We start from the raw sequence: 26,287 nt of genomic DNA, 5'->3' as shown, positions 1-26,287 counted from the left end.
TCAGAGCCTGGAGCCTCCTTCTGATTCTGTATCTCTCTCCTCTCTGCCCCTTCTCCATTTGTGCTGTCTCTCCATCTCTCAAAAATAAACAAACATCAAAAAAATTATAAATACGGATAATCATCCAACACGGAAAAATTATTTTGTAATTTTACTGAAATTTTGGAAATATTCCCTATGTTGACTTACCTTGTGGTTAATTCATTCAGGAAAACGCTGAATATAAAAATCAGGAGTTGGGTGCATTTTATCCAAAAAAATATAGAGCAGGGCATTTCCATAGAATGTAGGTTCTGTGACTTACAAAATTGCTGCAGTTTTTCCCCATGAGTGATGCGGGCTGCTACATCAGGTTGAGGAAGCTAATGTCTGAGTGGATGTGGTGGTTGCCTTAGAATGATTTTGCCGTTAGCAGTGAAAAATGTTTTTCTTACAGTTCTTGTGCAGCAGGCCATGGAGTAAAGCACATTTTTATAATAAAGGTGATGAATTTAATCGCAAACTGGCAGCCAAATGGAAATTGCAGACCTTGATACTGGGAGAAAATTGCCTATAAAGCAACTCTTGAGGGAACAGGCTTTAAATTTATCCACCCATTTCGACATTGAGGAGAACATAGGAATCACGGGATATTTTGCTTGGCCTGCTTAGTTCAGATGAATGACACTTGAACGTTCTATTTAAGAGCTGAAGATGGTTGGTGTGAAGTTGCTTATACTTTGTACGTTAAAGCCTTAACCACATACATTTTTATATTTCATTATGTATGTATAATGTTGCTGACTTTTTATATTTAAGCACATGATATGCCTAATGAATTGAAATCCATTTACTACATTTATGGTGATATGCTATGTAATTCATGTTTCTGCCATTTGTATGATAGACTACAGTCTTAAAGGATGTAGAATACTCTGCATTTATAAGTAATATTCAATTCATAGAATGTCATATAAACTATCAATGTTTACTGTTTTATATTGTATTTAAATAGTTTACATTATAAAATTTAGGCATATAATTCCCATAATGGTAGAATTTCTGTTATGGGAAATCTGGGCTTTGTCACTGTTTTTACTCTAGCTGACTGATGCTTGCCATTTCTTAGAATAACCTAACCCTGATTCAGCATCTAGTATTTTGAGCATTTAATTCTGAATCTTCGTATTTGTACCATGTATTCTGAGGTATACTTTCCCCCCATGTACACATATTTATTAACAGGTATCTGTGTCTAAATTCAGAGAATTATATGTGACTGTTGGAAAGTAAGACCTATTAGAAGGTTTGTAAATATTTAAAATGAAAACTGCTAATGTAAAATGTAAAAATATTTCTTTCTATCTCCTGAAACATTTGGGCTCTAAAGGAATTGAGGATTACTTCTAGGAGTTTATTAGATTTTACTTGGATGCATAGGAGATTATTTCTTGTTAAAATAAGTTCCAGTAATTGGTGTCTTTATCATTGAAAGTACTTTTCATTTAAGTTAAGTGCTAGATTGATTGTAATACATCCATATGAGAAGTAAGCCTCCATGTAATGTTGAAGATAAATTACAGTGTTTAGCCATCTCTGAATTTACAAAGTTTAATGTTCATTTATTTTTGAGAGAGACAGAGCGCGCATGCACGTACAAGCTGGAGAGGAACAGAGAGTGGGAGGTAGACACAGAATCCAAAGCAGGCTCCAGGCTCTGAGCTGTCAGCATAGAGCCCAGTGGGGGGATCAAACCCACAAACTACGAGATCATGACCTGAATAAGCTACCGAAGTCAGACACTCAACTGAATAAGCTACCCAGGGGCCCCTGAAATTTATCCAGTTTAAATCAACACCTATTTCCTTATTACTAATACAAATGCTTGGTCATTTGGTTTATTTGGCTTAAGTAAGCTGTGGCAAGTGTAGAATTCAGAGATAGAGCCTAAAGATAAATATTCTTTAGGCCTTTGTGAGAGGAATAAAGTATAATGATTTCAACTGTAATGTTCCTGATCCAGTAAATCAATATGTAGAAACCTATATTTTCAATTTCAGAAAAAAAACACTAAAATTTTGTGCATTTCGACATAAAAGGCAAAAGGCAACATAAAAGGCCTAGAGTAAGCCATACGGAATGCATGTAAATTGTATACAAATGTAAGTGTGTTAATATATTTAATATGTTTTACATAATTAATGTGTTATACCTGATAGCAGTAAATAACATATATATAATTCATACATAACTTTAATGATACAAATATGTGTATATGTGTGTACACTTGTATACATATAGTATTTATTTCATTAAAATTATCGCTTTTCTATAGCAAGATGCCTATACTTAATTCTCTATAAGCTGATACTAAATTCAATTTCCATAGTCACCGGTGGTAGTTTACTTACTTTTGCTCTTCTGTTCCTTTTCTTTTCGTTTTGAGAGAGAAAGAGCACGTGAATGCAAGCCTGGGAGGGAGAGAATCTTAAGCAGGCTCCATGCTCAGCAGCTGCGTGGGGCTTGATCTCATGAGATCATGACCTGAGCTGAAATCAAGAGTCAGCACTTAACTGGCCCCATGAGCCATCCAGGCGCCCCAGTGGTTTACCCTTCAAAAAGGTTTTGTAGTGATCTGTTTAAATTCACATCCAAATCTACTATTGTGATACAAGTACACACAGTGTAGTTAAAGATTGTTTATGCCAGAGTCTAAAACACCTGAAGCATCTAAGATTCTAAGTTCTGAAACAGTTTTAGAGCCATGTATTAGAACAGTCCTATCACTGAAATTAGCTCAAGAAATAGATTGTCAGAGGGGAGTGAAATATGGGGAGTGTTTCAGTAATATGGTTTCACGGTGACAGTATTAAGATGTGATCTTTTCATATTTTATTTTTGATTAGACAAGTATTTTAAAGTATTGTATATCTTCTCGGCCTTTTGGCTAAGATCAAGTGTAAAGTATTAAATTGTAATTATGCAGATATACATTACAAGCCAAAATGTTTCCCCAACTTTCCTTCCCCCAAATTATTTATTTGAGGTTAGAGTAATCTCCAGAAAAGTGATTAAACCCAAGCAAGTCAAATCCTGGAGCAAAGAGCTCTTACCTTTTTTAAAGTGTGTTCTGGGAAAAGTGCTGTAGAGAATATTTGCTCCAAGTATTTAAGAGTCTATTTTTAATAAGCTGAATGTACTGTGGTATTTGTATTGGAGTCCTTTGTAGTTTGTAACGTTTTCTGGATAATATGCTTGAATATTTGACTAGGTGCTTAGTAAAAGTGAGCTGGAAAAATTAAACTGTATCTTTGTTACTTTCTGCTTCCTCTTTGCCACGTAGGATGAATTTACATGTGAGACGTCATTTGCAAACAGTATTTGTTGGCAGGTGCCTTTCTATTTATTTCTCTTTTATGCCTATAGAGTCTAGGAAACCACCAGTCACAGATTTTAGGTAACAGATATTCATCAAATCGGATAATTTTTCCAAACTACCTGTCAAGATAATGGCATTTCCAGAATATATAATTTAACATCACAATTATCAATAACGATATGGACATACTTATGTTTATGTATCAGGCAGTTTTTATAAATATATTCATTGTCTCATTTAATCTTCACAACAGTCCTGTGAACTGGAAATAATTCCATTTTATAGATGAAACAGAGGCAGATAGACATCACTTAGTAGTTTTTTTCAAAGATTGCATTCTCAGCAGTTTGTTTCCCTCGTCACAGGTTTTTTGTTTTTTGTTTTTTTTTTTTTACAATTTTGTAGTCAGCTGTTTGGTAAGTTTTTTAAAAACTAAACTTTTATCTAACTTTGAATTATTATTAGGTTAGTTCTGCACAAAGACCTGGAGAGTCATATTTGTCTGGAATTTTCCTCCTTCATATATGCGTTACACTAAATGATCTGTAGTCTCTGTGACTCCAGCTGTATGGAAGGTGGTCTTCTGTTGGTTTTGTCAGTAGTTTGCTTTGTTTGATGTTGGTATTCTTCAGAGAAACGACTACAGCATATTCAGAATGCAGGAAGTGTATTAAATTTCTTTCAAAGCTTGTTCCATTTAATACATTCTGAAAGTGGGTTCTCTTTGTGTTAAGTCTTGATATTCCGATGTGGCTCTTCCTGCAGGTTACTACTACTGCCCCCAGGCGCCTGTGACTTGACCTGGTTTTGAAAATTTTTATGGCCTTTTCCACTACCTGGCTTTAAAAAAAGGATGCTGGGGAGTTCTGATGTACATCTTATTCTTTTGTTGCCCAAGAAATTCTCCAACTAAAAGATGGTGTATCTGTCTTGCTGTACCTACTATCTTCTAGGAGTGTTTGATTTTAAATCACAATTAGGGAGAAATTAATCTTTAATGAATGCATTTCACTCATTTTCCAGTGTGATGGAGTTTGTGGAGTGTGGTTTGAAATAGGTTGCCTTTAGATTTTGGTTTATATCAGTAATTTTCCACTTGCCCCTCTAAGGAAGGCCTTGGTGAAGACAGAACTTTTATTCTTAGAAATTCTGTTCATTCTGAACTTTCTACTGGGAAAAATTTGTATTGGTTTTAAGAAACAAATCCCTAATTTTAATAGTTACTTGCGTTTCCTTAACCCTTAGCACGGCTACTCTACAACACACAGATCCCCATTGATTTTTGCCTTTGGGAACTTTTTGAGTAAATGAAAAAGTACCATGAATGAGAAAAACCGAACCACTCGCCTGGATTTTTATAGGTGTTACTAAAAATAGCAGCCAAGTACAGAGAAGGGATTAGGAGTCAGAAAACTAAGGTTTGGCAAAAATCCTTGAAGGGGACAGAAGCATGTGTTTGAAGCATTTTTCATGTATCAGATCCATCAAAATAAGTATCTATCATTAGATTGGTAAATATATATCCATGTTTTTTCCACTTTTATTCTTTTTTCATAATATTTAAAGTGAGGGTTTGCATGCCTAGAATCCAGTTTTTCCTAGTATGATCTTTTCTACTGTAGAACCAAGAGAAACCATAGAGCTCCAGCTTACTCCTTAAACATTACTTCATCTAGTGTTCAGGTCCAGGTATTCCTATCCTAGGACACACAGCCTCATGTGTCAGTCACCTCCAGCCCTGTAATCTGTTTACATAGACACGGGTTTTTACTACCAGCATTGTGATGACGGGAACTATGTTGCTTATGAGGGTGACCCTAGCACCAAACACAGTGCCTCATACCATAGAAAAATAGGACATATTCGGTCAGTAATTCACCTTGAGTGCCTCTTATGTGCCCGACACTCTGCAAATGCTATTCCAGTGAAAGACTTTTTTCTGTGAAACTCAGGTGTTTAAGTCTAGCGTTAGTTACCTTAGATGAGAGTAAATGTAGCCATGAAAAAGCTGAGATGGTGTCTTGACTGATGTGCAGCTAGTCCTTGCCAGAGCCTAAATGAGACTGTCCTTCTGGTTTTAATTTGGAGTATACTATTCTTTCCTTCCTTCATTATTGCTGTGTATATCTTTCTACTTCTTTTTCTCTATATCTCCACAATTTCTACATGCTTCTCCTCTTTTTCTGTCCTTTTTCAATGGCTTTTATTATATTCTGTCAATACAATAGAGGTAGTGTGATGTTAGGAGGCCTAAATTTGGATCCTGACTTTTTTACATACAAGTTATGTGATCTTTGGTTAAAGTACTTAATCTCCAAATCTTAGTTTCCTAACTATAAAATGGAGACGAGAGAAGTATGTCTCTGTAAGGAAATTTGTACCCAGACAGAGCACTGACCTCCAAGGCCGACTTTGAGGGGCAACCCATTGCTTAGAAAGAAGTTAGATCTCATTACTCCTAATTCTGTTTAAGAGATGCCACTCCTCACTAATTGTATGCTGCCATTACTACCACCAGTCAGCTCTGTTTCATTCCTGGTAATACCGTGTTGTGGCCTTTAAATCAGCCCTAGGGAAGACGTAGGTAACAAGGCATGTAGAGACAGAGTAACAACTGTGTAATTTGTTTAATTTTTTTTAAGTTTATTTATTTTGAGAGAGAACTAGTGGGGAAGGGACAGAGAGAATGCCAGGCAGGCTCCTCGATGACAGTGCAGCCCCCAGTGCAGGGCTCCATCTTCAGGGCTCTTGACCTGAGCCGAAACCAAGAGTCCGATGCTTAACTGACTGAGCCATCCAGGTGCCCCAAGGAGAATTCATTTTAAACTGTCTTCTGTAGACATGTCTCCTTGTGTGGTGTCTTGAGTGTCTGGTTGGTTTGCTTTCCAGAGAGGCGCGCTCAAAAATGTCTACTCTGGAAGCCCAGGCTCCAACTGGAATTTGAAGTCCTAAGAGCAAGAGCTCTTTTTGAATTGGAACTTCGAATTTCCTGTTTGAAGACTCCATTTTCCCTGAATAATTACTTCTAAAATGTCTGTCTCCTAACGGTATGGACCACTTGACCACTGAATACAACATAATACTTCTAATATTTGTCTGACTTACTTAGATTGTTGTAGAATGGTAGCGAGGAATAAAAATTGAGTAAAAGCCAACATTCTTTTTTTTTTTTTCAATATTTTTATTTATTTCTAGGAGAGAGAGAGAGAGACAGCGTGAGCAGGGGAGGGTCAGAGAGAGGGAGACACAGACTCTGAAATAGGCTCCAGGCTCTGAGCAGGCAGTCAGCACAGAGCCCGACGTGGGGCTCGAACCCACGAACCGCGAGATCATGACCCAAGCGAAAGTCGGACGCTCAACCGACTAAGCCACCCAGGCGCCCCTATATGGAATATGTTGAGGTGCTTCTTTGAGGTCATACCTGGGTGAGGATACCCAGCTATTACTTCTGCTCACTTAGTTTGTGATAGAGCAGGGTCCTTGTCTGGTTTTGCACATGACTATATCCCTTGGGCCTTGGCTAGTGCCTAGCTCATGGTAGGTATACAGTACATGCTTCCTGAATGCATATAGGAACAACCATTATCTGTACCATAGATTATTGAAATAATTAAGAAAAAACTACAATTACACGTTATTCACACCAATCCATTTTATAAGCAGTTTTTACTTTTAGGAAATGAAATGAAAAAGCTTTTATTTTATTATATACTCATAATTTTTACTAAATTAGCTTTGAATAGAGAGTGGATCAAAACTGAGACTGTATGGACACCTGGGTGGCTCAGAAGGTTAAGCGTCCGACTTCATCTCAGGTCATCTCTCTGTTCTTGAGCATGAGCCCTGCCTTAGGCTCTGTGCTGACAGCTCAGAGCTTGGGGCCTGCTTCTGTGGCTCCCTCTCTCTCTGCCCCTCCCCCACTCATGCTCACTCGCTTTTTCTCTCTCAAAAATAAAATAAACACTAAAAAAGACAATTGTGAGATTGTAGATATAGAAGTTATTAAAAAAAAACCTCAAGAGAAATGAATTATTTACAACCCCATTGGTTCAGTCCTGGGAGGGGAAGTCTTTTCCTTATGGATTAGGGTATTTTAAAGCTAAGACCAATCATTTAGATGGTTGTGTATTGTATCTTGTCATTTGATCTAAAACACAGTAGAGAAATTTAACACTGATGATGTAACGAACATATGTTATTACCCAAGTATTTTAGAATCTCATAAATCCTGAATAAATACAGCAAGCCCTTTTGAGAGGACTGTATTTCTGTTACTTTAAAGGGAGGAAGAATAAGTTATGAAGCTAATAACTTACTGATGCTTGAATGAAGTTTCAAGCATATTTTTGTAGCTTTGGATGTTTTTGTACTAAATCAGCCTGCTGAGGTTGTTCAGAAGGTGTTTTTTTCCCCAAGGATCTGTATCTGTATATATAGCAAAAGAGAGAAATCTCTCTCTCCTCCCAAAGTTTACATTCTTAGGTAGGAGACCAGCAATAAGCGATAATACATACATTAGTCAATAATACATTAGGCGATGTGAGTTTAGAGAGTGTATTGACCAGGATAAAGGAGATAGGCGTGTTCGGGATGGATTGGGGCAGATTGTGGTTTTAAGTAGGGAGATCTGGGTGGACCTTATTGAGAAATTGACATTAGAACAGAGATTTGAAGGAGGTAATGAAGTGAGCCATACTGCTCTCTAGGGAATAGCTTTCCTAGAGGAGGGAGGAGTGCTGGCAAAATGTGAGCCAGGACCTGAAGTTCTTGTGTGGCTGTAGCTGTGAATGAGGGATGGGGGTGGTGGGAGCGTGGTAAACTGGTTAGGGGAGTACGAGGTCAGAAGGGTTAGGGGGAGAGTAAAGGGGAACTTCTGTGAGGACGTGGGTTTTTACACTAACTGAAATGGGAAATGATTAGAGTAGTGGTTCTTAAATGTGCTCTGGGCACTCTTTTAGCGAGTTTGTGCGGTCAGAGTATTTTCATGATAATAAGTCATTTGACTTTTTACTCTCATTCTCACTTGAGTTTATAGTGGAGTATTTTAGATGCTGGATGCTGTGTGATACTGCAATAGATTTTTTTTAATTAAAAAATTTTTTTAATGTTTTATTTATTTCTGAGAGAGAGAGAGAAAGACAGCGTGAGCAGGGGAAGGTCAGAGAGAGAGAGAGGGAGACACAGAACCTGAAGACAGGCTCCAGGCTCTGAGCTAGTTGCCAGCACAGAGCCCGACGTGGGGCTTGAACCCACGAACCGTAAGATCATGACCTGAGCCGCAGTCAGATGCTTAACTGACTGAGCCGCCCAGACGCCCCAAGACTGCAATAGATTGAATTCAGAAGAAGATAAGAGAATTCTGTTTTCTCTATTAATAAGGACAATTTAAACGATTTGCAAAAATAGAAAACTACCTCTCACTATTTTGTTGGATAAAATGTGCTTTGTTAAAATATAATGGGGTTTACTATTATTTTAAAGCGAATCACAAGCAATTTAGATACTTTTCAGTTTTGATTTGTGGTATTGGAAGTATTAACAGATGTAACTCACAAACACAAGCTCTTTAGGCTTCTGGCAGTATTTTTTTTTTTTTTAAGAGAGCATGAACTGGGGGTGAGGTGGGGGGAGAGAGGGAGAGAAAGAGAGAAAGAGAATCTTAAGCAGGCTCCAGGCTCAGCATGGAGCCCAAACTCTGTGCTTGATCCCATGATACTGGGGTCATGACCTGAGCCAAAATCAAGTCAGATGCTCAACTTCAACCGACTGAGCCACCCAGGCGCCATCCCTCCTTGTAGTAATTTTTTCAGCATTGAGTCCTGAGACCAAAAACTTTGAGAATTGCATTAGAGACTTTTGAGCAGAGGAGTGACCTGTCACTTGGATAAGTGTTAACAGGATAACTCTAGGAAAATCAAGACTAGGCTGGCAGGAGCAATGGTGGAGACAGGGAGACCAGTTAGGTTATTTCAGTGGTTTAGGTGAGAAATGACTAGCTGAAACTAGAGCAGTAGAGAGTCAGGGGTCATTGGGATTCTGGTTGTATTTTGAAAGGTGAATACGCAGTATTTGCTGGTGGATTAGATATAATGTGTGAGAGAATGGACTTGCCATTTTTGAGGTCAGGAGGAACGAGTTTGGAGGACAGATAGGAGTTTGGCTTTTTAAGTGCGTCATAGTGACATGTTTAGAATACAGTTGGATACAGGCATTTGGAGTTCTGGAATGTCCTTGACCAGGACTTTTGTTATTATTTTGGTGATATTTTTATATGCTAACATTTAGTTTCCATTCTAATAAATTAAACTTTTATGATATTAAAAGAGTGTTTTCTGCATTTTATAAACTCATATTAGAATTGCTTTCTAAGGGGTTCCTGGGTGGCTTAGTTGGTTGAGTGTCTGGCTCAGGTCATGATCTCACAGTTTATGCGTTAGAGCCCCAAGTCAGACTTTGTGCTAACAGTGCTGAGTTTGCTTCGGAACCCTGTCTCCTCTCTCTGCCCCTCCTCCTCTCACACGCAGTCTGTCTCTCTCTCTCTCTCTCTCAAAAAAAAAAAAAAATTGAAGAAAATTGCTTTCTAGGAATATTGTTCCATGAAAGTAGAAAGTATTCTTTAAGAGGCAGTAAAAATGTGGTAAATGTAACCAATAGCATATATAATGTTACTTAGACTTTCTGAATCTAGTTCTTTGTAAAGTAAACCAACTTTGGTTTAATTAAAAGAGGATCATATTCAAAGTGCCATATTAAAGGAATTTTTCAGTGTCAATTATCTTGATACCTGAGAGTACTGTGTATGTTGCTCTTATTATGAAAATAGAAGTTTTCTGTCTTGAAGCTTGCTATAATGGACCTTTAGAGTACTGTATACTGTAGATTGTTTATTATAGCTTTTAAAAAAGTCCATAGTTGTGTTAGTATGAGGGATTTTTCTCTTGTACATGGGTGGCTGTAACACTTGTGAATGTCATTTGATAGTAATTTGCTTTAGTTTTTGGAATTAAGGTGATGTTCAGATACACAGGTGGTGCATGATTACAGTTCTTCTATTCTTCCTCTGTTGAGTTTAGGAGGAATTTGGAATACACCTGAAAAGGATAATGTCAAAGAAATTGTTAACCCAGGGAAAGCAACCTGCCCTCTCCCCTCCTCTCAACATAGACATAATCCTTTCAAAATTTTGGGGAGTTCCGTTTCATTTTCACTTCTTTACCAAATTTCCTTCAAAGCCCTAAGTAATTTGGAGCTTGAGGAGGATAAAATACATAGGGCAGACCCTCTCCTTACTTCCCCCAAATATAAAGGTGTAGAGCCTGGTTATATGAGGATGTGGTGCTTTCAAGCATACCATTTAAAGTAAATCCTGGTGCCCAGTGGTTTAAGACATTTTGAAATGTGAATTTTCTAAGGAGTAGGATTGACTTTGTGGTTCTTGATTGGTTGTTGAGTTTATGCAGCCCTTTCTTTCCTTGGGGTATTGATATAGAGAGGACACAAAATTAGGTTCTCAGAAGAAACTAGAAGGTTCCCAGACTTCTAATTGATAGAACTTCAGAACAGTAGGAAATCATAAATTTCATCTGGTCTAACTTGATTTTACAGAGGAGGAAACTGAGACCCAGACGGTTAAGTTCAAAGCCACACAACTAGATCTTGCAGGGGATCAGAAGTAAAATCTATATTGCCTAAATTCAAGGCCAGTGTTTTTTTTCCTTATTAATTATGGTTGTTAAGAAAGGTTCTATTACTGTAGACTGGGATTGTGGATTATAGTCTTTCTCCTTGCTCTTAAGGCAGGTTAAAAACTACATGTGTTTAGGACACCTGGGTGGCTTAGTCGGTTGAGCGTCCAACTTTCGCTTAGGTCATGATCTTGCGGTTCGTCGGTTCGAGCCCCGCGTCGGGCTCTGTGCTGACTGCCAGCTCAGAGCCTGGAGCCTATTTCAGAGTCTGTGACTCCCTCTCTCTCTGACCCTCCGCTGCTCACACTGTCTCTCTCTCTCTCTCTCTCTCTCTCCTAGAAATAAGTAAAACATTAAAAAAAAAATAAAAACTACATGTGTTTTTTAAGCAGTAGCTGTTAAAGAAAATTTAAAAGATTATTTGAATTAAACAGCTTATTCTTAATGATTTTGAGATCCTCAGTGTTGTTGGTAAGCAGGTATTTTATGTTTTCAAGACTAGATATTTGCATGGCTTTCATTCTTTCCCACAACTGTCCTCCCTCCATGAGAATAAATAGCTGAGGCCAAAGCAGAACCTTTATTTTGCAACAAATTTAGACTTCTAGAAAAAATAAAAATACTCTGTAGTACCGAGGTTAACGTTAACATCATATGACCACAGTACAATTATGGGAACTGGGGAATTAACATGGATACAATATTTTAAGTAATTTGAAGATTTTATTCAAACTTGACCAATTTCCCTATTTACATCCTTTTTTCTGGTACAGGATCAAACCCCAAATCCCATATAGCATTGAGTCATTTGTCCCATTCTTTCATGACACTTAAAAAAATTTTTTTAACGTTTATTTTTGAGTGACAGAGAATGAGCGGGGGAGGGGCAGAGAGAGAGAGGGAGACACAATCTGAAGCAGCTCCAGGCTCTGAGCTGGCTGGCAGCACAGAGCCCGACGTGGGGCTTGAACCCACGAACCAGGAGATGATGTCCTGAGCTGAAGTCAAATGCTTAACCGACTGAGCCACCCAGGTGCCACTCATGACACTTTTCTTTTTTTTTTTTTTTTTGAAGATAACTCGTCAGTTATTTTGTAGAATACTCTTCAGCTTTAGTTTGTCCGATGTTTTCTCATGATTAAATTGAGGTTATGCATATTTGACAAGAAAACAACAGAATTACTGTTTGGCCTTTCTCATACTAAAGGGTCTGTATATCTTACTGGTGATAGTATTTGACCACCTGTTTCTCCACTGCACAGTTTCTTTTTTCCTTTGTAATTAGCAACTGTCTTATGGGGAAACACTGTATAGATACCCTGTTTCTCATGTTACTGTTCACTGATTTTAGCGTCCATTGAGTAGTTCTCGCCTGCAAGAATTATTACTGTGGTGTTTTTTTCTATATAATTTTCTATATCCATCTTTGCTTTGGTATTTATTAAATTGGAATTTGGTAAGGAAGATCTATCACTTTATTTTTTTATTCATTCAATTTTTTATATTATTACAACCTCATAGATTATGATGTTACTATTATTATAAGTAAAATCTTCTAAGGCAAGCATTTATTTTTAAAAAGTTAATATATTTAGATGCTTACACATTTCAAAATCATGACATATAGGAATATATGGTAAAAAAAAAAAAAAAACAAAGCCAAAAAACTTTCTTCCAACCCTGTATGTGGGTACCTGCTTCCCATTGCTATGGGTTTATTTCTGTTCTTCTAGAATACTAAAAAGATTGGGAAAAGTTATTAGTAAACATGGCTAGATCCTCAAGTATTGCTTTTGGACTGGATTCTAATGGCATCTACTGAGTTATTGTTGACTCTTCTTCAGATATCCATTAACTGCTTTTTTCTTAACTGGGTTTCTTAACCTTCCGATTTCAAGTTTGGTACTGTGGGTATTATACAGAGATTATAAGGGTTGGTTTCCACGAGTGTTTTAAAACACTAAATGACCAGAAGGCAACATTTTTCTTAAAAAATACTTGATATAACATATAAAACTAAGCAGGTTTAAAAGTTAACTTCCAAACAAAACCCAATTTAAATGAGAAAAGATGCCTATTCCAGTTAAAATATTGGTTCTTAATAACTTTAAAAAATACTTTCCCTGGTCCATTCTGTTCTTTGGAATGGCCTATTTTGCCTTCTTTGTATGCCAACTCCATCTATTGATTTATTCATTCAGGACTGCCACTTTTCTAGGCACTTAGGCCTGGATTTTGCCCTCTGAGGCTGTGTTCTGTTAGCATAAAAAGAGGAAGGCTGCAAAGATTTGTTTGCACGTGTTGCTAAAACAGTGGATTGGTCTTGTTAGAGCTGCTGGCGGTGAACTAAGAGTTGTTCATTCCATTTTCCTGTTTCCCAATCACTGTTTTCCCAGTGTGTTTTAAGGGCTGCTTATTCCAGAAAGCCCTTTATGAAATTCTTTTTTTTTTTTAATAACGTTTATTTGTTATTGAGAGAGACAGAAAGATCTAGCATGAAGGGGGAGGGGCAGACAGAGAGGGAGACAGAATCTGAAGCAGGCTCTAGGCTCTGAGCTGTCTGTCAGCACAGAGCCTGACGCAGGGCCTGAACTCTCAAACCACAAGATCGTGACCTAAGCCGAAGTCAGATGCTCAACCGACTGAGCAACCCAGGCGCCCCAGGCCCTTTATGAAATTCTAAATGAAAGCTGGTTGGACTAGCTGTGACATTGGACCATTTATTACATTTCTGAGCCTGCCTGCCTGCCTGCCTGCCTTCCTCCCTCCCTCCCTTCCTTCCTTCCTTCTTTCCTTTCTTCCTTCCTTCTGTCCTATTGTATCTACTTCAGAGTCCGGTGAGAATCAGGTAACAATTCATGTTAACTATTTTAGCATGGTAGAAATGCTCATGTTAAAATAATTAGATCTTTGTGGTTTATTTTTATACTTAGGAGTCAGTGACTTAATTTTATTATAATTTTATATAGGGAATCCAATATTATTTGCAACATTTTGACTTAGAGTACTTTCTGATATCCTAATGAGAATATCTTTACAATTTTACAGTAGTAAAAAAAAAAATTCATACAGTAATGTGAAATTAAAGGTAAAAGTTCCTGTAAATCGATCTCCCAGAGATGATTAATAGCTATATCCTTTTTTTTTTACTTCTATGTGTCAAAAAATACACATACTTAATATAAATTAGGTTATATAATGAACCTTTTTCTGTAACCTTTGAAAGAGCTTTTCCAGGGAGTTGCAGCTACTATTAAATGCCTTCCATGATAACAGAACTGCTCCTGAGAGCAATTATGGAACAAGGATGGACATTTTTATTAAGACCTTTGCTGTTTTCATGTTTTTTATTTGAAATTTATCCGCAATTTTATGCAATTGTTAGTTAAGTTGCCAGAGCAGTTTAAAAGAAGGCTATGTGTTTAATTTTGTAGTTTTTCTTTTCTTTTTTTTTTTTTTAAATGTTTGTTTTAGGAAAGATTTGGCAGGTTTGGGAGGGGGCATATGGAGAGAATGGTGAGAGAAAGAATCCAAGCTGACTTCTGCTCAGCCCGCAGAGCCCAACATGGAGGACCTTGAGATCACTACCTGAGTGAAAATCAAGAGTCGCATGCTTAGCTGACTGAGCCACCCACACGCCCCAAGGATTTATTTATTTATTTATTTTGCTTAACAGTTGTGAAGTTCAAAATACAACTTAACTCCCCAAATCAGGTTCCAGGTCCCATTAGAGAATTATTGATAGGTTAAATCAAAATTATATCAGGTTTATTTGGTTATTCAATGAGACAAAACACATTTTACTAAATGTTGCATATCCTCTATTAACCTGCTTTTTTATTTATTTGCTTTCTCTGTACCTTATGGGTGTAGCTTTTTAAAATGAGTACAGTGGAGTTACAGTATTCCCTGGGTTTTACTCTGCTCAAAATATCTGTAAAACTTTCCCTGTATTTAGTAAACCCTGAATTAGAGGTTTCTTTTTACAGAAGAGATCTTTGTTCCCTTTAAGTACATAACAGTCACCACTTTAGGTGGTGGCAGTTGTTTTTTGGTTATAAATAGACTCCTAATATAATTTTAAAATTTAATAAGTTTCATGTAAATAGAGGCTAATAATTTGTTAATTAAGACCTAAAATAATTAAAACCTTCCTTTGCTTTGTACGTTCATGTTAGTGTCCAGCAAGGGAGGCTGCTTTGGTGCCCAGCAGATAGTGAGGAAGTAAAGAGCCCGTTTAAAGTTCAGTTGAAGTGGGGAAAGCTTGTCATTTTAATTTTACTTACAAAATTTTTGCTATGTATGTCAAAGCATATGTTTTTATAAATAACGTGGTTCTTATTTTACTGAATAAATTAATGGAAAATGTTAATTTTAAAAACAAGGCAGTAATGGTCAAATGACACTAACATTTTCATTTCTTTCTATATTTTAGATCCAGTTGTATTACAATGATAATTTTTAAAAAATTTTTTTAAAATTTATTTCTGAGAGAGAGAGAGACAGTGTGAGCACGGAGGGTCAGAGAGAGAAAGGGAGACACAGAATCCGAAGCAGGCTCCAGTCTCTGAGCTGTCAGCACAGAGCCCTATGCGGGGCTCGAACCCACGAACCAGGGGGATCATGACCTGAGCCGAAGTTGGACTCTTAACCGACTGAGCCACCCAGGCACCCCTAGATAATTTTTTTTGATGGATTTTTAATGTAAGGCATGAAGAAAAAGCAGCTAGTTGCCCACATAAAATGTATACATTTAGAACAGTAGCACAGCCAGTTGGACAACTGGAATTAGCTACCACAACACTGGGTATAAGATGTGTTTTGTGTGAAAATGTTTTCAGTGTTTTAAAAAGTTGTCTTTTCATTTGTATTGTTAAAAATCCTGAAAATGATTCTTTCATGTGTTTTTAAGTATTATTTATATATCATTAATAGCTTTTTTGTGTAGTGCTGAACTAGTAAATATTTTTCATATTTCATTTCCTAATTTTCATTTTCTTGGCTTAAATTTGTTGAAAAATATTCTAAACCAGACAGTAAAATAGTGTTATATTCTAGCCTTTATCCAGTCTTTAAACATTGCAGTATTAAATTTATATATAGCCATTATCTATCTGTTTATTTATCTATCTTGGGAAGTAACTACTTAATTTTATATTTTGTATTTCTCAGCCTGTATTTTTCTGTTCTCTTATAGTTCTTCATGTTGTCCTTATTTCTGACTTTTTACTTTTCCACAAAGTGGTTGATCTGTTAGTTAATCCAGTAATTCATATTTTTTAAATAGGTGAAAAATTTTAAGGTGTCAGAGTGGGATGCACATATAGTAATTCACTTTTAATAAAAGAGTAGTGATGAGCTAAAGGCAAAATGAGTTGAGCTTTAAGAAACATAAGAATGGTTTCAAAGCAAAGCGTTTGGTTATGTTAAGTGAATTAGGGACACAGAAAAGGCAGATGATGTAACATTAACAGGTCACATAGAACTAGAAGTGTGCAGTGACTGTTTTCCCTCTGAGTAGCAGAGTTCATTATCTGATTATTCAGGTTTAGTTTGAAACAGGTAAAAGAATCAAGGTAGTTAAAAGCAGTGAAATGTAAGGAAACATTAGTATAACCGACACAAGTTTTCAGACTTAAAGAGAAATAATTTTCAGTATACTGAAATTTGAAAAAATGGCATCACCCAATATCGATTCTAGGAGCCTGAATGCTGGAAGTGTATACTCCCAAAAGCTGAAAGGTATGTATCCTAAATTTGATGACACAACCTGTAGAATCCAAGACAGATCACTTCCCGTTTAAACTAGTGGGTCCAGAAGGGGGTTCGAGTCCTAACATAGCTTGAGATGTCATCAGATAGTTGGTAAGGCATGCCTGTATTTCAGTATGCAAACTACAGAAATGTGTGTCCTGTGTAATTGCAGTTCCTTGGCTCCTTGACTCAGAATAGTCATCCCTAAAGAATGTGAACTGATAGATTAACACTGGGAAGGGAGGTGTCTAGTAGAAAACAACCAGGAAAAACCTTAGGTTATCTATTGGTATTTAAACAAAGTTGTGGAAGATGGAATGGTAGAAGGTTGGCTTATTAGCACCACCAACATTTGAGTCAGGCAATGTGCTCATCAAAGAGCTAAAGGTATCCTTAAACATGCTGTGGAACTGGGAGTGTTTGGGACTGGAAGTAGGCCGCCGGAGTGTGCATTCTCATAGGTTGTCAGGATGAGTGTTGTACAGGATTTTCCATTTTAAAAGGGCATGGACAAATGTGTGTTGAAATGAGTGAGAGGGTACATGCTGTTTTACAACTCAGAAGAGGATACTTAGATATAGAACTGTTCAAGTATTTTTAAGGCCACCATAAGAATGAGGCATTTGATCTATTTTTTTGAGCTTTGGAGTGTGGGCAAGTGAGAGAAATTTTAGGAATGGTTTTGATTCAATAAAATTTGTAAACTAATAACTACAGAGATGTCTAACACAAGTTGTCTTGATATTGCGGGGGGATATTTTGGGGTTATTGTGGTGGGAAATTTTATACTAGGTGATTAAACAAATGACTCTGAACTTTTAGTTCTCTGAACCGTTCTTGTAGGTTGATAGAGGTAATGGAGAGATGAGCTGATATTTGAGCATTATCCTGTAATGTTTGATACAACAGAAGTCTATATAGTTGACCCTTGAACAGTGCAAGGAGTTGGGGCACTGACTCCCCTCATGGAAAATCCATGTATAACTTTTGACTCCCCCAAACCTTAATTACTAATAGTCTGCTGTTGACTGGAAACCTTACTAGTAATATCAACAATTAACGTGTACTCTATGTCATATGTATTATATACTGTATTACAATAAAAGCCAGAGAAAAAATGTCAAAGAAAATCTTATATAAATGTCAGTAAGAAAATCTTTGTTAGAACAAACCATGTTCTTAAAGGGTCAGCTATATAAAACTTATTAATTATGAAGAGTTTCTTTGCTTCATAAATAAACACCTGTAAACCCACCACTTAGGAAGGAACTAAAGCACTGCCCGTACCCATGATGCATTTCTGTAATATTTTGGCCATGATTAGATCAACTTGATAGGAAAACATTAACAAAAATTTCTGGTTACCAGGACTTAGGACTGAAAGCTTTGGAGATAAAACTGTTTAAAACCCGGGGTTACAAGGGAGAAAATAATACCTGGGGTTCTTGCATACTGAGGTTGGAAAACAATGGATTCGGTTGAGTTACTCAGTTATCCACCTCTCATTAGTGAGGTACAGGTACAGAGAGGTTAAGAGATTTGTCTAAAATCACATAAACAGTTACTCTTAGAACTGGAATAAGAACGTTTTTCTTTTTTTAAAAATTTTTTTAATGTTTATTTTTTTAATTTTTGAGAGAGAGACAGAGTGTGAGTAGGGGAGGTGCAGAGAGAGAAGGACACAGAATCTGAAGCAGGCTCCAGGCTCCGAGCTGTCAACACAGAGCCCAACACGGTGCTTAAACCCATAGACTGTGAGGTCATGACCTGAGCCGAAGTCAGATGCTTAAGCAACTGAGCCACCCAGGTGGCTTTTTTTTTTTTTTTTTTTTGAGATTTATTTTTTGAGTAATCTCTACACCCATCATGGGGCTTGAACTTAAAACCCTAAGATCAAGAGTCGCACACTCTGTACTACTAACTGAGCCCCAGAACTTGCTTTGACTTGAGTGTTGTAAGTAACGTGCCAAGAAGTGCTTGTGGTTTCCTGGCTAGAAAGGTGCTGTTGATAGAGGCAGTTAATAAGTACTCAGCTGGTTAGACCCCACAGTGAGTGAGATTGTAAGATGCTTGAGAACTAGGACTTAAGTCATCTTTTCATTCCCATCAGTACAGTGTTACATATAAAATGTGTGTTCTGTTGTTAAATTGAGTATAAGATATCTTAGAGACTTAAAGAAACATGGTAGAAAGACTTTGTATCTTAAGTAGAATTTGTAATTATGTTGGTTGTATCTTTGCTTCACTTTGTGTCATTGGGATACAGAGTTTCTTTCCTCTGGACGTCTTTGTTGACCTTAAAAGCCTGTGGCAGAGTTGATGATCCTGCTTTTGTGTCTCCACCGTCTCTCATCTGTACCTCTTCCTGTTCTTCTTTGGAGTATCTATTTGTTTATATGCCTCCCATAGGAGAGTAACTTCTTGGAAAGCTTGGAACCATGACTTGTTTAACTTTAATGCCTTAGAACCTAGTTCATTCACCCACCCATCTACCAAGACCACTGAGTACTGATTGAGGGCCCTGTTGTCCAGGCACTGTTGACGGAGCTGGGGTGACAGTGGGTAGCAGAGTCTCGTGAAATTTTGAGCTGTTAATCAGAGAATCACACAGATGTTTATAGAAATACAATTTAAATGGTAGATGTGTTTTCTTCTATTTTATCATCTAATTGGATATGTGAAGGTCAGTGATTATCCTATATTTATGTATTTTTTTATTTAGTCATTTTATGTGAATTTTCTTATAATTGATTCTCTTGGTTTATCTAAGTTTGATAAATTTGTTTACCTGGAATTAATGTTGTTTTCATCTTTAGTCTTTTGTATTATTATGGTTATAGATTTTTAAATATTGAACTCTTCTTGCATTTATTGTATAAATTCCACTTCCTTGGTGGATTATTTATTTAATCTGTAGTCTTTATGCTGTCGTTAGGATTTTTATATCAGTGTTATTAATTAACATAACAAGAATTAGGCAGTTTCTGAAGAGGAAATTTAAATGTAACAAATTAATATTGAAAGTGCTTTAATATAGAGACCTGAACTAAAGAATATATGCATACTTTTAATTAAATTTCCCTGATGTCTTTTGGTTAATTACTTGCTGTAATTATGTAAACAGTTGTTTATGTTTAAATTATTATTTAGTGGTTGAAAACATGGAGAATTGCTATCGCATGTGATACAGAATCAATACAAGTTTGATACTGGGCATGTTTAGTAGGAAAGATTTCATTATTAAACCAGAAATATGGAAAAAGAACTTAAAGAATAATGTCTTGCCTTTATAATGTAGTTAAATCCAAGGTGCATTCTTTTGATTTTTAAAAAACTTCATTTGCTGGTCAGAGATGCACATTTGGTAAGCTTTGACAAGCAAATTGTTATTTAAGAGATAAGATGGTTATAAAAATGAATGTTGCCATCATTGAAGCAGAAAATGTATTGTAATACAGTATTTTCACTGATTTAAGACTATATGACTGGATAAGAACACCTTTGATGTGCCTTTTTGCTATGTTGGATTTTATTTAATAAAGAGATAAAAATAACTAGTTAAGAAAATTAAAGTGTGCATTCATATTTCATAGTTCCTTAATCACAGTAGATTAAAATTTCCATGTTTGGAAGGTGTACAAAATACATTATAAAAGTAAAAGCCATTTTAGTTTTAAATTTTAATGGACACAAGCCTTTCCCCCAAGGAGGACACAGTCTGTAGCGTGGAGAGACCGTTACGGAGGCATCCAGCTAATTTAGTAGTAACAACCCTTATTAGACCATATGTGCCGATGGGCAGGGACCTGTCCTCTAACATGTCATCGTGGAAGCTTAATAAAGAATTCTTGAAAGAATTCATTTCTTTGTTCAAGTCTTGATTCATTTAAATAGATTTCTTATGCTTTTTCGTATAAGAAGTATATTTGTATCTGGAAACTTTTTTAAACGGTCATTGACCAGGGCGCCTGGGTGGGTCTGTCGATTAAGTATACGACTCTTGACTTTGTCCCAGGTCATGGTCTCACAGTTTGTGGGTTCAAGGCCTGTGTCGGGCTCTGGGCTGACAGTGCAGAGCCTGCTTGGGATTCTCTCCCTGCTCCTTGCCCACTTGTGCACGTACTTGTTCTTGCTCGCTCATGCTCTCTGTCTCCCAGAAGAAACTTTTTTCAAAAAAAGTCATTGACCCTAGGTATTTCTGCCTTCTTTCTTATATTTCACTCATTAATGCAATGTAGTTTGATCTCTTTTAACCATCTTTTCCTTGAAACTTCTCTGATCACCAGTGGCCTAGTGTTCAAATCCAAGGTACCCTTTTTTGCTCTTCACCTTCCCTGTTTTTTTGGTATTTGACACTGTTGACCACCTTGTCCTTGGTTCTGTTATTCTTCAGCCACGTTGACACCTCTCTTCCCTACTTTTCCTGTTCACCTCCATTTTTTGGTTTGGATCTTTTTTTCTTTACTCCTTAAATGTTGCTTTTCCTGGGATTCAGTCAGTCCATCCATCTCCTTAATATCCTCTCTAAGACATCTCTTCTGTTCCTGTAGCCTTAACTAATATTTGTGTATCAAGCTTAGAATTCTGCTGAACCTAAAATCTGTGTTATCTGTTGGACATCTGTTTATCCAGAGACCTAAATAGCTTAGTTCAGTTTAAATCTCATTCAAACAGGTTAGTTCTGAAGTATAAAAGAGCCTTTGGTATTAGTTTTGTGTGAGAGACATTCTTATTTGACTAAAGTTCTCATTTGGAACGAATGGCCTCATTTAGGTATGGAGAAATTAGGTAAAATAGGTTTATCTCATAGTGGTTAAGAGCTTGGTTGGGCTCTTAAGTTAATTTAAGTAAAATACATTGTTTCATTGATATGAATTTGATTCCTGGTAGAAATTGATTAAGGCTATTGTTCTGTTAAACATAGATTTAATCCAGGGAATGATAGAATAGGTTAACAGTTCTTTACTCTTTAACACGTTATCAGTGAAACCCTCCCCTACCTTCTTTTTATAATTTTTTTTTCCTGGACTAGCAAGAATATTTTTTTGTCTAACACATTTAAAATTTTTACTTTTAACAGAAATTAGCAGAGTACGGAAAGACATGTACAATGACACATTAAATGGCAGTACAGAGAAAAGGAGTGCAGAATTGCCTGACGCTGTGGGACCTATTGTTCAGTTACAAGAGAAACTTTATGTGCCTGTAAAAGAATATCCAGATGTAAGTATATTTTGTTGTTTTATTCAATTTTTTTTTTCTGTTTCACATACTATGGGAAGGGATATATCTGGTGGTAAATACTTACGCATTGTCGCTGCTTTAAAACAAAAAGGCCCTGTGAGGGACTAGAGGTGAGAATAATTTGGCATGGACCATTTAAAAACATTTTTAACATATGTTTTCTTGTAAGTGCTGTTATTGTCACCTTTGAAAATGCACATGGTAAGGACTTGGTTTAGATTTCAAATCAAGGCCAGAAATATGGAAAGAGCTTTGGCCTTAACGTTACAGAGAGCATCAAATACTGTTCTTTCCTTATCTTAAACCTGAGCTCAGAGAAGCCACAGCCTGGGCCATGTCATCCTTTCACTAAAATGAGAGGTTGGTCTGTGACAGCTGAGGTTCCTTTCAGGTCTAAAATTTTTATGATAAGCACTCTTGATAATTTTTTTCTTGTGTTTTGTCTTTTTCATTCTTGTTTCTTACTCAACTCTACTCCATACACCTCTCATTGCAAGTAGCGTCCTTGTCCTGTACCAGTTAATGATATTTAGCTCCATACTCTTTGTGTTTGTTACAGAACCCTACGTCATATGGTTCTTTCTATCTCTCTGACTTCATCTTAAGTGGTTTTTCCTCTTCCTCAATGTACTGTAGCCACGTTGGCTGTTAGAACAAGTCAGGTCTATTCTCAGCCTAAATACCTTTAGGTTAGCTGTCTGCTGATTAAGATTTTAGCTTAAATGTTACTTCAGAAAGGAAACCCCTCACCATTTTATCTAAAAGCAATCTGGTTACTCATTGTTTCACATAAATCTCTTTATTTTTCTGCAGCGGCACTTACAATCTGATATTTTTAAAGTTATTTTTCTGTTTCTCCCCATCAGAACAGTAGGTACTTAAAACAAGAGCCTGTGTTTTTGTTGTTTACCCTGAACTCCCAATATACATAGTATTTGTACAGATTGGCTCCAGTTATTGAATAAAAAACCAATTTGGTGGCATTTTGCAGGTTTCAGAGAGCTATTCTGCAAGAAGGAGTTGGTATTGTAAGGTCAAAATATGTATACTCTAAGACTCATTGATTATATGGCAAATATATTAGTCTAAAGATAGAAAATAAATGTCTTAAGTTGGATTACTGGAAAAAAGCTTTGAAATTTCACAAGTTACATTTCTTTCTTTGTTTCTTTTTTTTTTTTTTTTTATGTTTTATTTATTTTTGAGAGAGAGACCAAGTCGGTGTGAGCCAGGGAGGGACAAAGTGAGGGAAACTGAATGTGAATCAGGCTCCAGGCCCAGAGCTGTCAGCACAGAGTCTTGATGCGGGGCTTGAACTCATAGACTGTGAGATCATGACCTGAGTCAGAGTCGGATGCTTAATCGACTGAGCCACACAGGTGCCCCACAAGTTGCATTTCTAATACAGTTTCTTTAAGGCTAATACATTTACTTTGTTAAGTATTTTTGGTTGCACATATATAGACAATTTTGGATAATGTAGGCAAAGGGTTTGTTGGAAGATAATTCGGTGTATTACAGAGGATTAAAGGAAATAGCTGGAGAACAAAACCTCATGTAACAGAGGGGCCAAGGCAGCTTTGAGAAGCTCGACATTAGGAATTTGAACTTTGTCTTTGAGACCTTTGCTCTTAGCTGAATTTGGCTTCAGTGCTTACCAGACTTTATCTTCAAATTTCACAGGTTCCTAGGAGAGAAAGTGTATTTTGGACTAATCTGCCATGACTGGGGATGGGAGGTTAAATAACATAACCTAGACTTGGTCCGTCTGGTCCCGCCCTTGAGGGCTGGAAGGATTCTTAGAGATGGGAAGTTACGGTTTGGGCAGCGGTTCCAACTCGAGTCTCCAGCTCTTTGGTGTTTCAGTAGCTCATAAAGGATATCAGCCTTCTCATCTCATTGTTTAAACTCTAAAGGATAGAATTTCAACACTAGTCATTAACACAGAATATGTCAGATCATAATACTTTGTTAGCAAATATAACCTTGATATGCCTGGCCCCTATTCTTCTGGGGGGAAAAACCCAAAAACCTGTTTAGGGAAGGGATATTTATATTGCATTTTTAAAGGCATGTTTCATATAATCCTCTAAGTCAGAAGGGATATATTTTATAGTGTGAGTCTGGAGTCATCTTTTCACTCCATTTCTTTCTTCCACCAATTGTGGTTCATTGCCATGGTCAACTCCTGTTGTTGACAGGTGTCTTGCAGCAAAACATTGTTTAGGTCTGTGGATCTCAAAATGTGGTCCCTGGAGTGTAGTACCCCTACCTTATAAACATTCAAGCCTCACTCCAGTTTAGTTGAATCAGAAACTCCAGGGACAGGATGCGGCAATTTGCCTTCCAAGCCTTGTAGAAGATTCTGATGCATGTTAAAGTTTGAGGAGCACTGCTCTTATTTGTTTATCATCAGAATAAGCCACGCTAACAGGTGGCTCTTTTGCCAAGTGTTGTTCCAGGAGGCACATGTTGTGCACTGCACAGTGACCCCGCCCCTGTGGAGCAGACATTGCAGTGGCAGAGACAGACAGCAAAGGAATGTTTACTTTAGGTGCAGGCAGTGCTATGGGAAAAACAAGATGAGCTAAGCATCTAACTGATGACTGTGTACTTATAGTAAAAGTATCTATTCTGAGACAGAGGGAATGCAGAGATGTGAACGAAGTGATGGGGAGGAAGCCATAAAGATTATCTGGGAGAAGAACATTCCAGGGAGAGTGAGGAGCAAGTACAGTGACAGGCATGAGTGTGCCTGGGAAGTATGGTAAGATGGAAGATTAGAGAGTTAGCAGAGGGGCCGTGTCATGTAGGGGCTGTGGGACCCAGTAGGGATTTCAGACCCTTTTCTGACTGATTGAAGTGGGAAGCCAGTCAGATGTTTTGACCCAAGGAGTGCTGTGAACAGTTTGGTTTTAATAGATTCATTCTTGGGGCGCCTGGGTGGCTTAGTCAGTTTAGCATCCGACTTCAGCCCAAGTCATGATCTGCGGTTCGTGGGTTTGAGCCCCACATTGGGCTCTGTGCTGACAGCTCAGAGCCTGGAGCCTGTTTCAGATTCTGTGTCTCCCTCTCTTGCTGCCCTTTACCCGCTCATGCTTTGTCTCTCTCTGCCTCAAAAATAAATAAACTACAAAAAAATTAAAACTTGAACAAGGACTTAGAAATTCTTGGATCCCACATAGATTGTTAACTTAGAGCCGATAGCATTTGCTCATAGATTGTGTATCGAGTGTGAGGGAAAGTCAGGTAGATCTCAAAAGGTTTTGATCAGTTGGAGAAACAGAATCATTAGTTCCTGAGGTGGAAGGACTGAGGCAGGAGCCCGTTGGGGAGGTGGAGATTCAACAGTTCTGTAGAGGTGTTGGGTTTGAAGTTAGACATCCAGAAGTGGACATATCCGAGAGGCAGGTATGTGTATGAGTTGTAGATCACTGTGGACATTCCAGAATTTCTATTTTAACAGTGCTTTTTAAATGAGAAATTTAGTTATAATTCACAAGAGGAGAGAAATGGATATAAAACCATTGTGGTTCTCTAGATAATTTTTTAATACCCTAATTTTAATTTTGTTACACGAATTTAAGTTCTATTTATATAAGATTTCTATTATAAGAATTAATTAAATTTGTTACGAAAATTTAAGAATTTCTTTCTTTGAGGTTATTAATATATACCAAATGAGTAAGAACTGTTTTGTGATCTATATTAGGAACTTTATGCCAGCTTTTGGGAAAAAACAGTATCAAAGTAAAGCAGGGGAATGCGTCAGATTTTAGCAGTATGGGAAAAGATTGATTTCAGAATTATGAGTTCGATATTGGCCACAGTGAAACAAGTAAGTGTTCTTATTCTGGCAGTTTTTCACTTCGTATATCTTAGAGATCATGAATTATGCTTCTGTCCCATCCTTCCCATTTGTGTGGTAGCTTGATTTTGTGAGTGAACTCCTCCTGTTTGACTCACAAATTATTAAAGCTTTGAAGGGGCATGGGACGTAGTAGTCAGAGGATGGACTCAGACCCAGATTGCAGGCTGGTTCTGCTGGCTTTCTTTGTGACTTTGGGCAAGTTACTTGTCATGTACACCTCTATTTTCGCATCTCTAAGGAGATAGTAATTCTCTCACAGGTTTCTGAGGAGTTATAAGTGAGTTAATACATGTAGAACACTTGAAAAGTGCTGTAATGCTGCATAAGCATTACCCAGAATGCAGGATCTGTGAGGGTGCACATTTTGTCTCTGTA

General features: G+C 37.2%; 1 protein-coding gene and 1 pseudogene across 7 annotated transcripts in view; both read left to right on the top strand.

Annotated features, from left to right (window-relative positions):
- QKI (QKI, KH domain containing RNA binding) overlaps positions 1-26,287 on the top strand; it is a 154,755-nt gene that overhangs the window by 21,214 nt on the left and 107,254 nt on the right. For all 7 annotated transcript variants that reach the window (XM_039257449.1, XM_039257444.1, XM_039257442.1 and 4 more), the window contains exon 2: positions 21,878-22,020. In XM_039257449.1, coding sequence (XP_039113380.1) covers positions 21,901-22,020 — 120 coding nt within the window. In that variant the 5' untranslated portion in view covers positions 21,878-21,900. The remainder of the gene's footprint in view (positions 1-21,877; positions 22,021-26,287) is intronic.
- Positions 2,907-3,057, top strand: LOC120248978 (annotated as a pseudogene).

The sequence above is a fragment of the Hyaena hyaena genome, unplaced genomic scaffold (assembly GCF_003009895.1).
Source record: "Hyaena hyaena isolate Hyena2069 unplaced genomic scaffold, ASM300989v1 scaffold_617, whole genome shotgun sequence".
In the NCBI taxonomy this organism is placed as follows: Eukaryota; Metazoa; Chordata; class Mammalia; order Carnivora; family Hyaenidae; genus Hyaena; species Hyaena hyaena.
The sequence above is the reverse complement of the archived record's forward strand: the minus strand, read 5'-3'. Positions and strand labels throughout refer to the sequence as shown.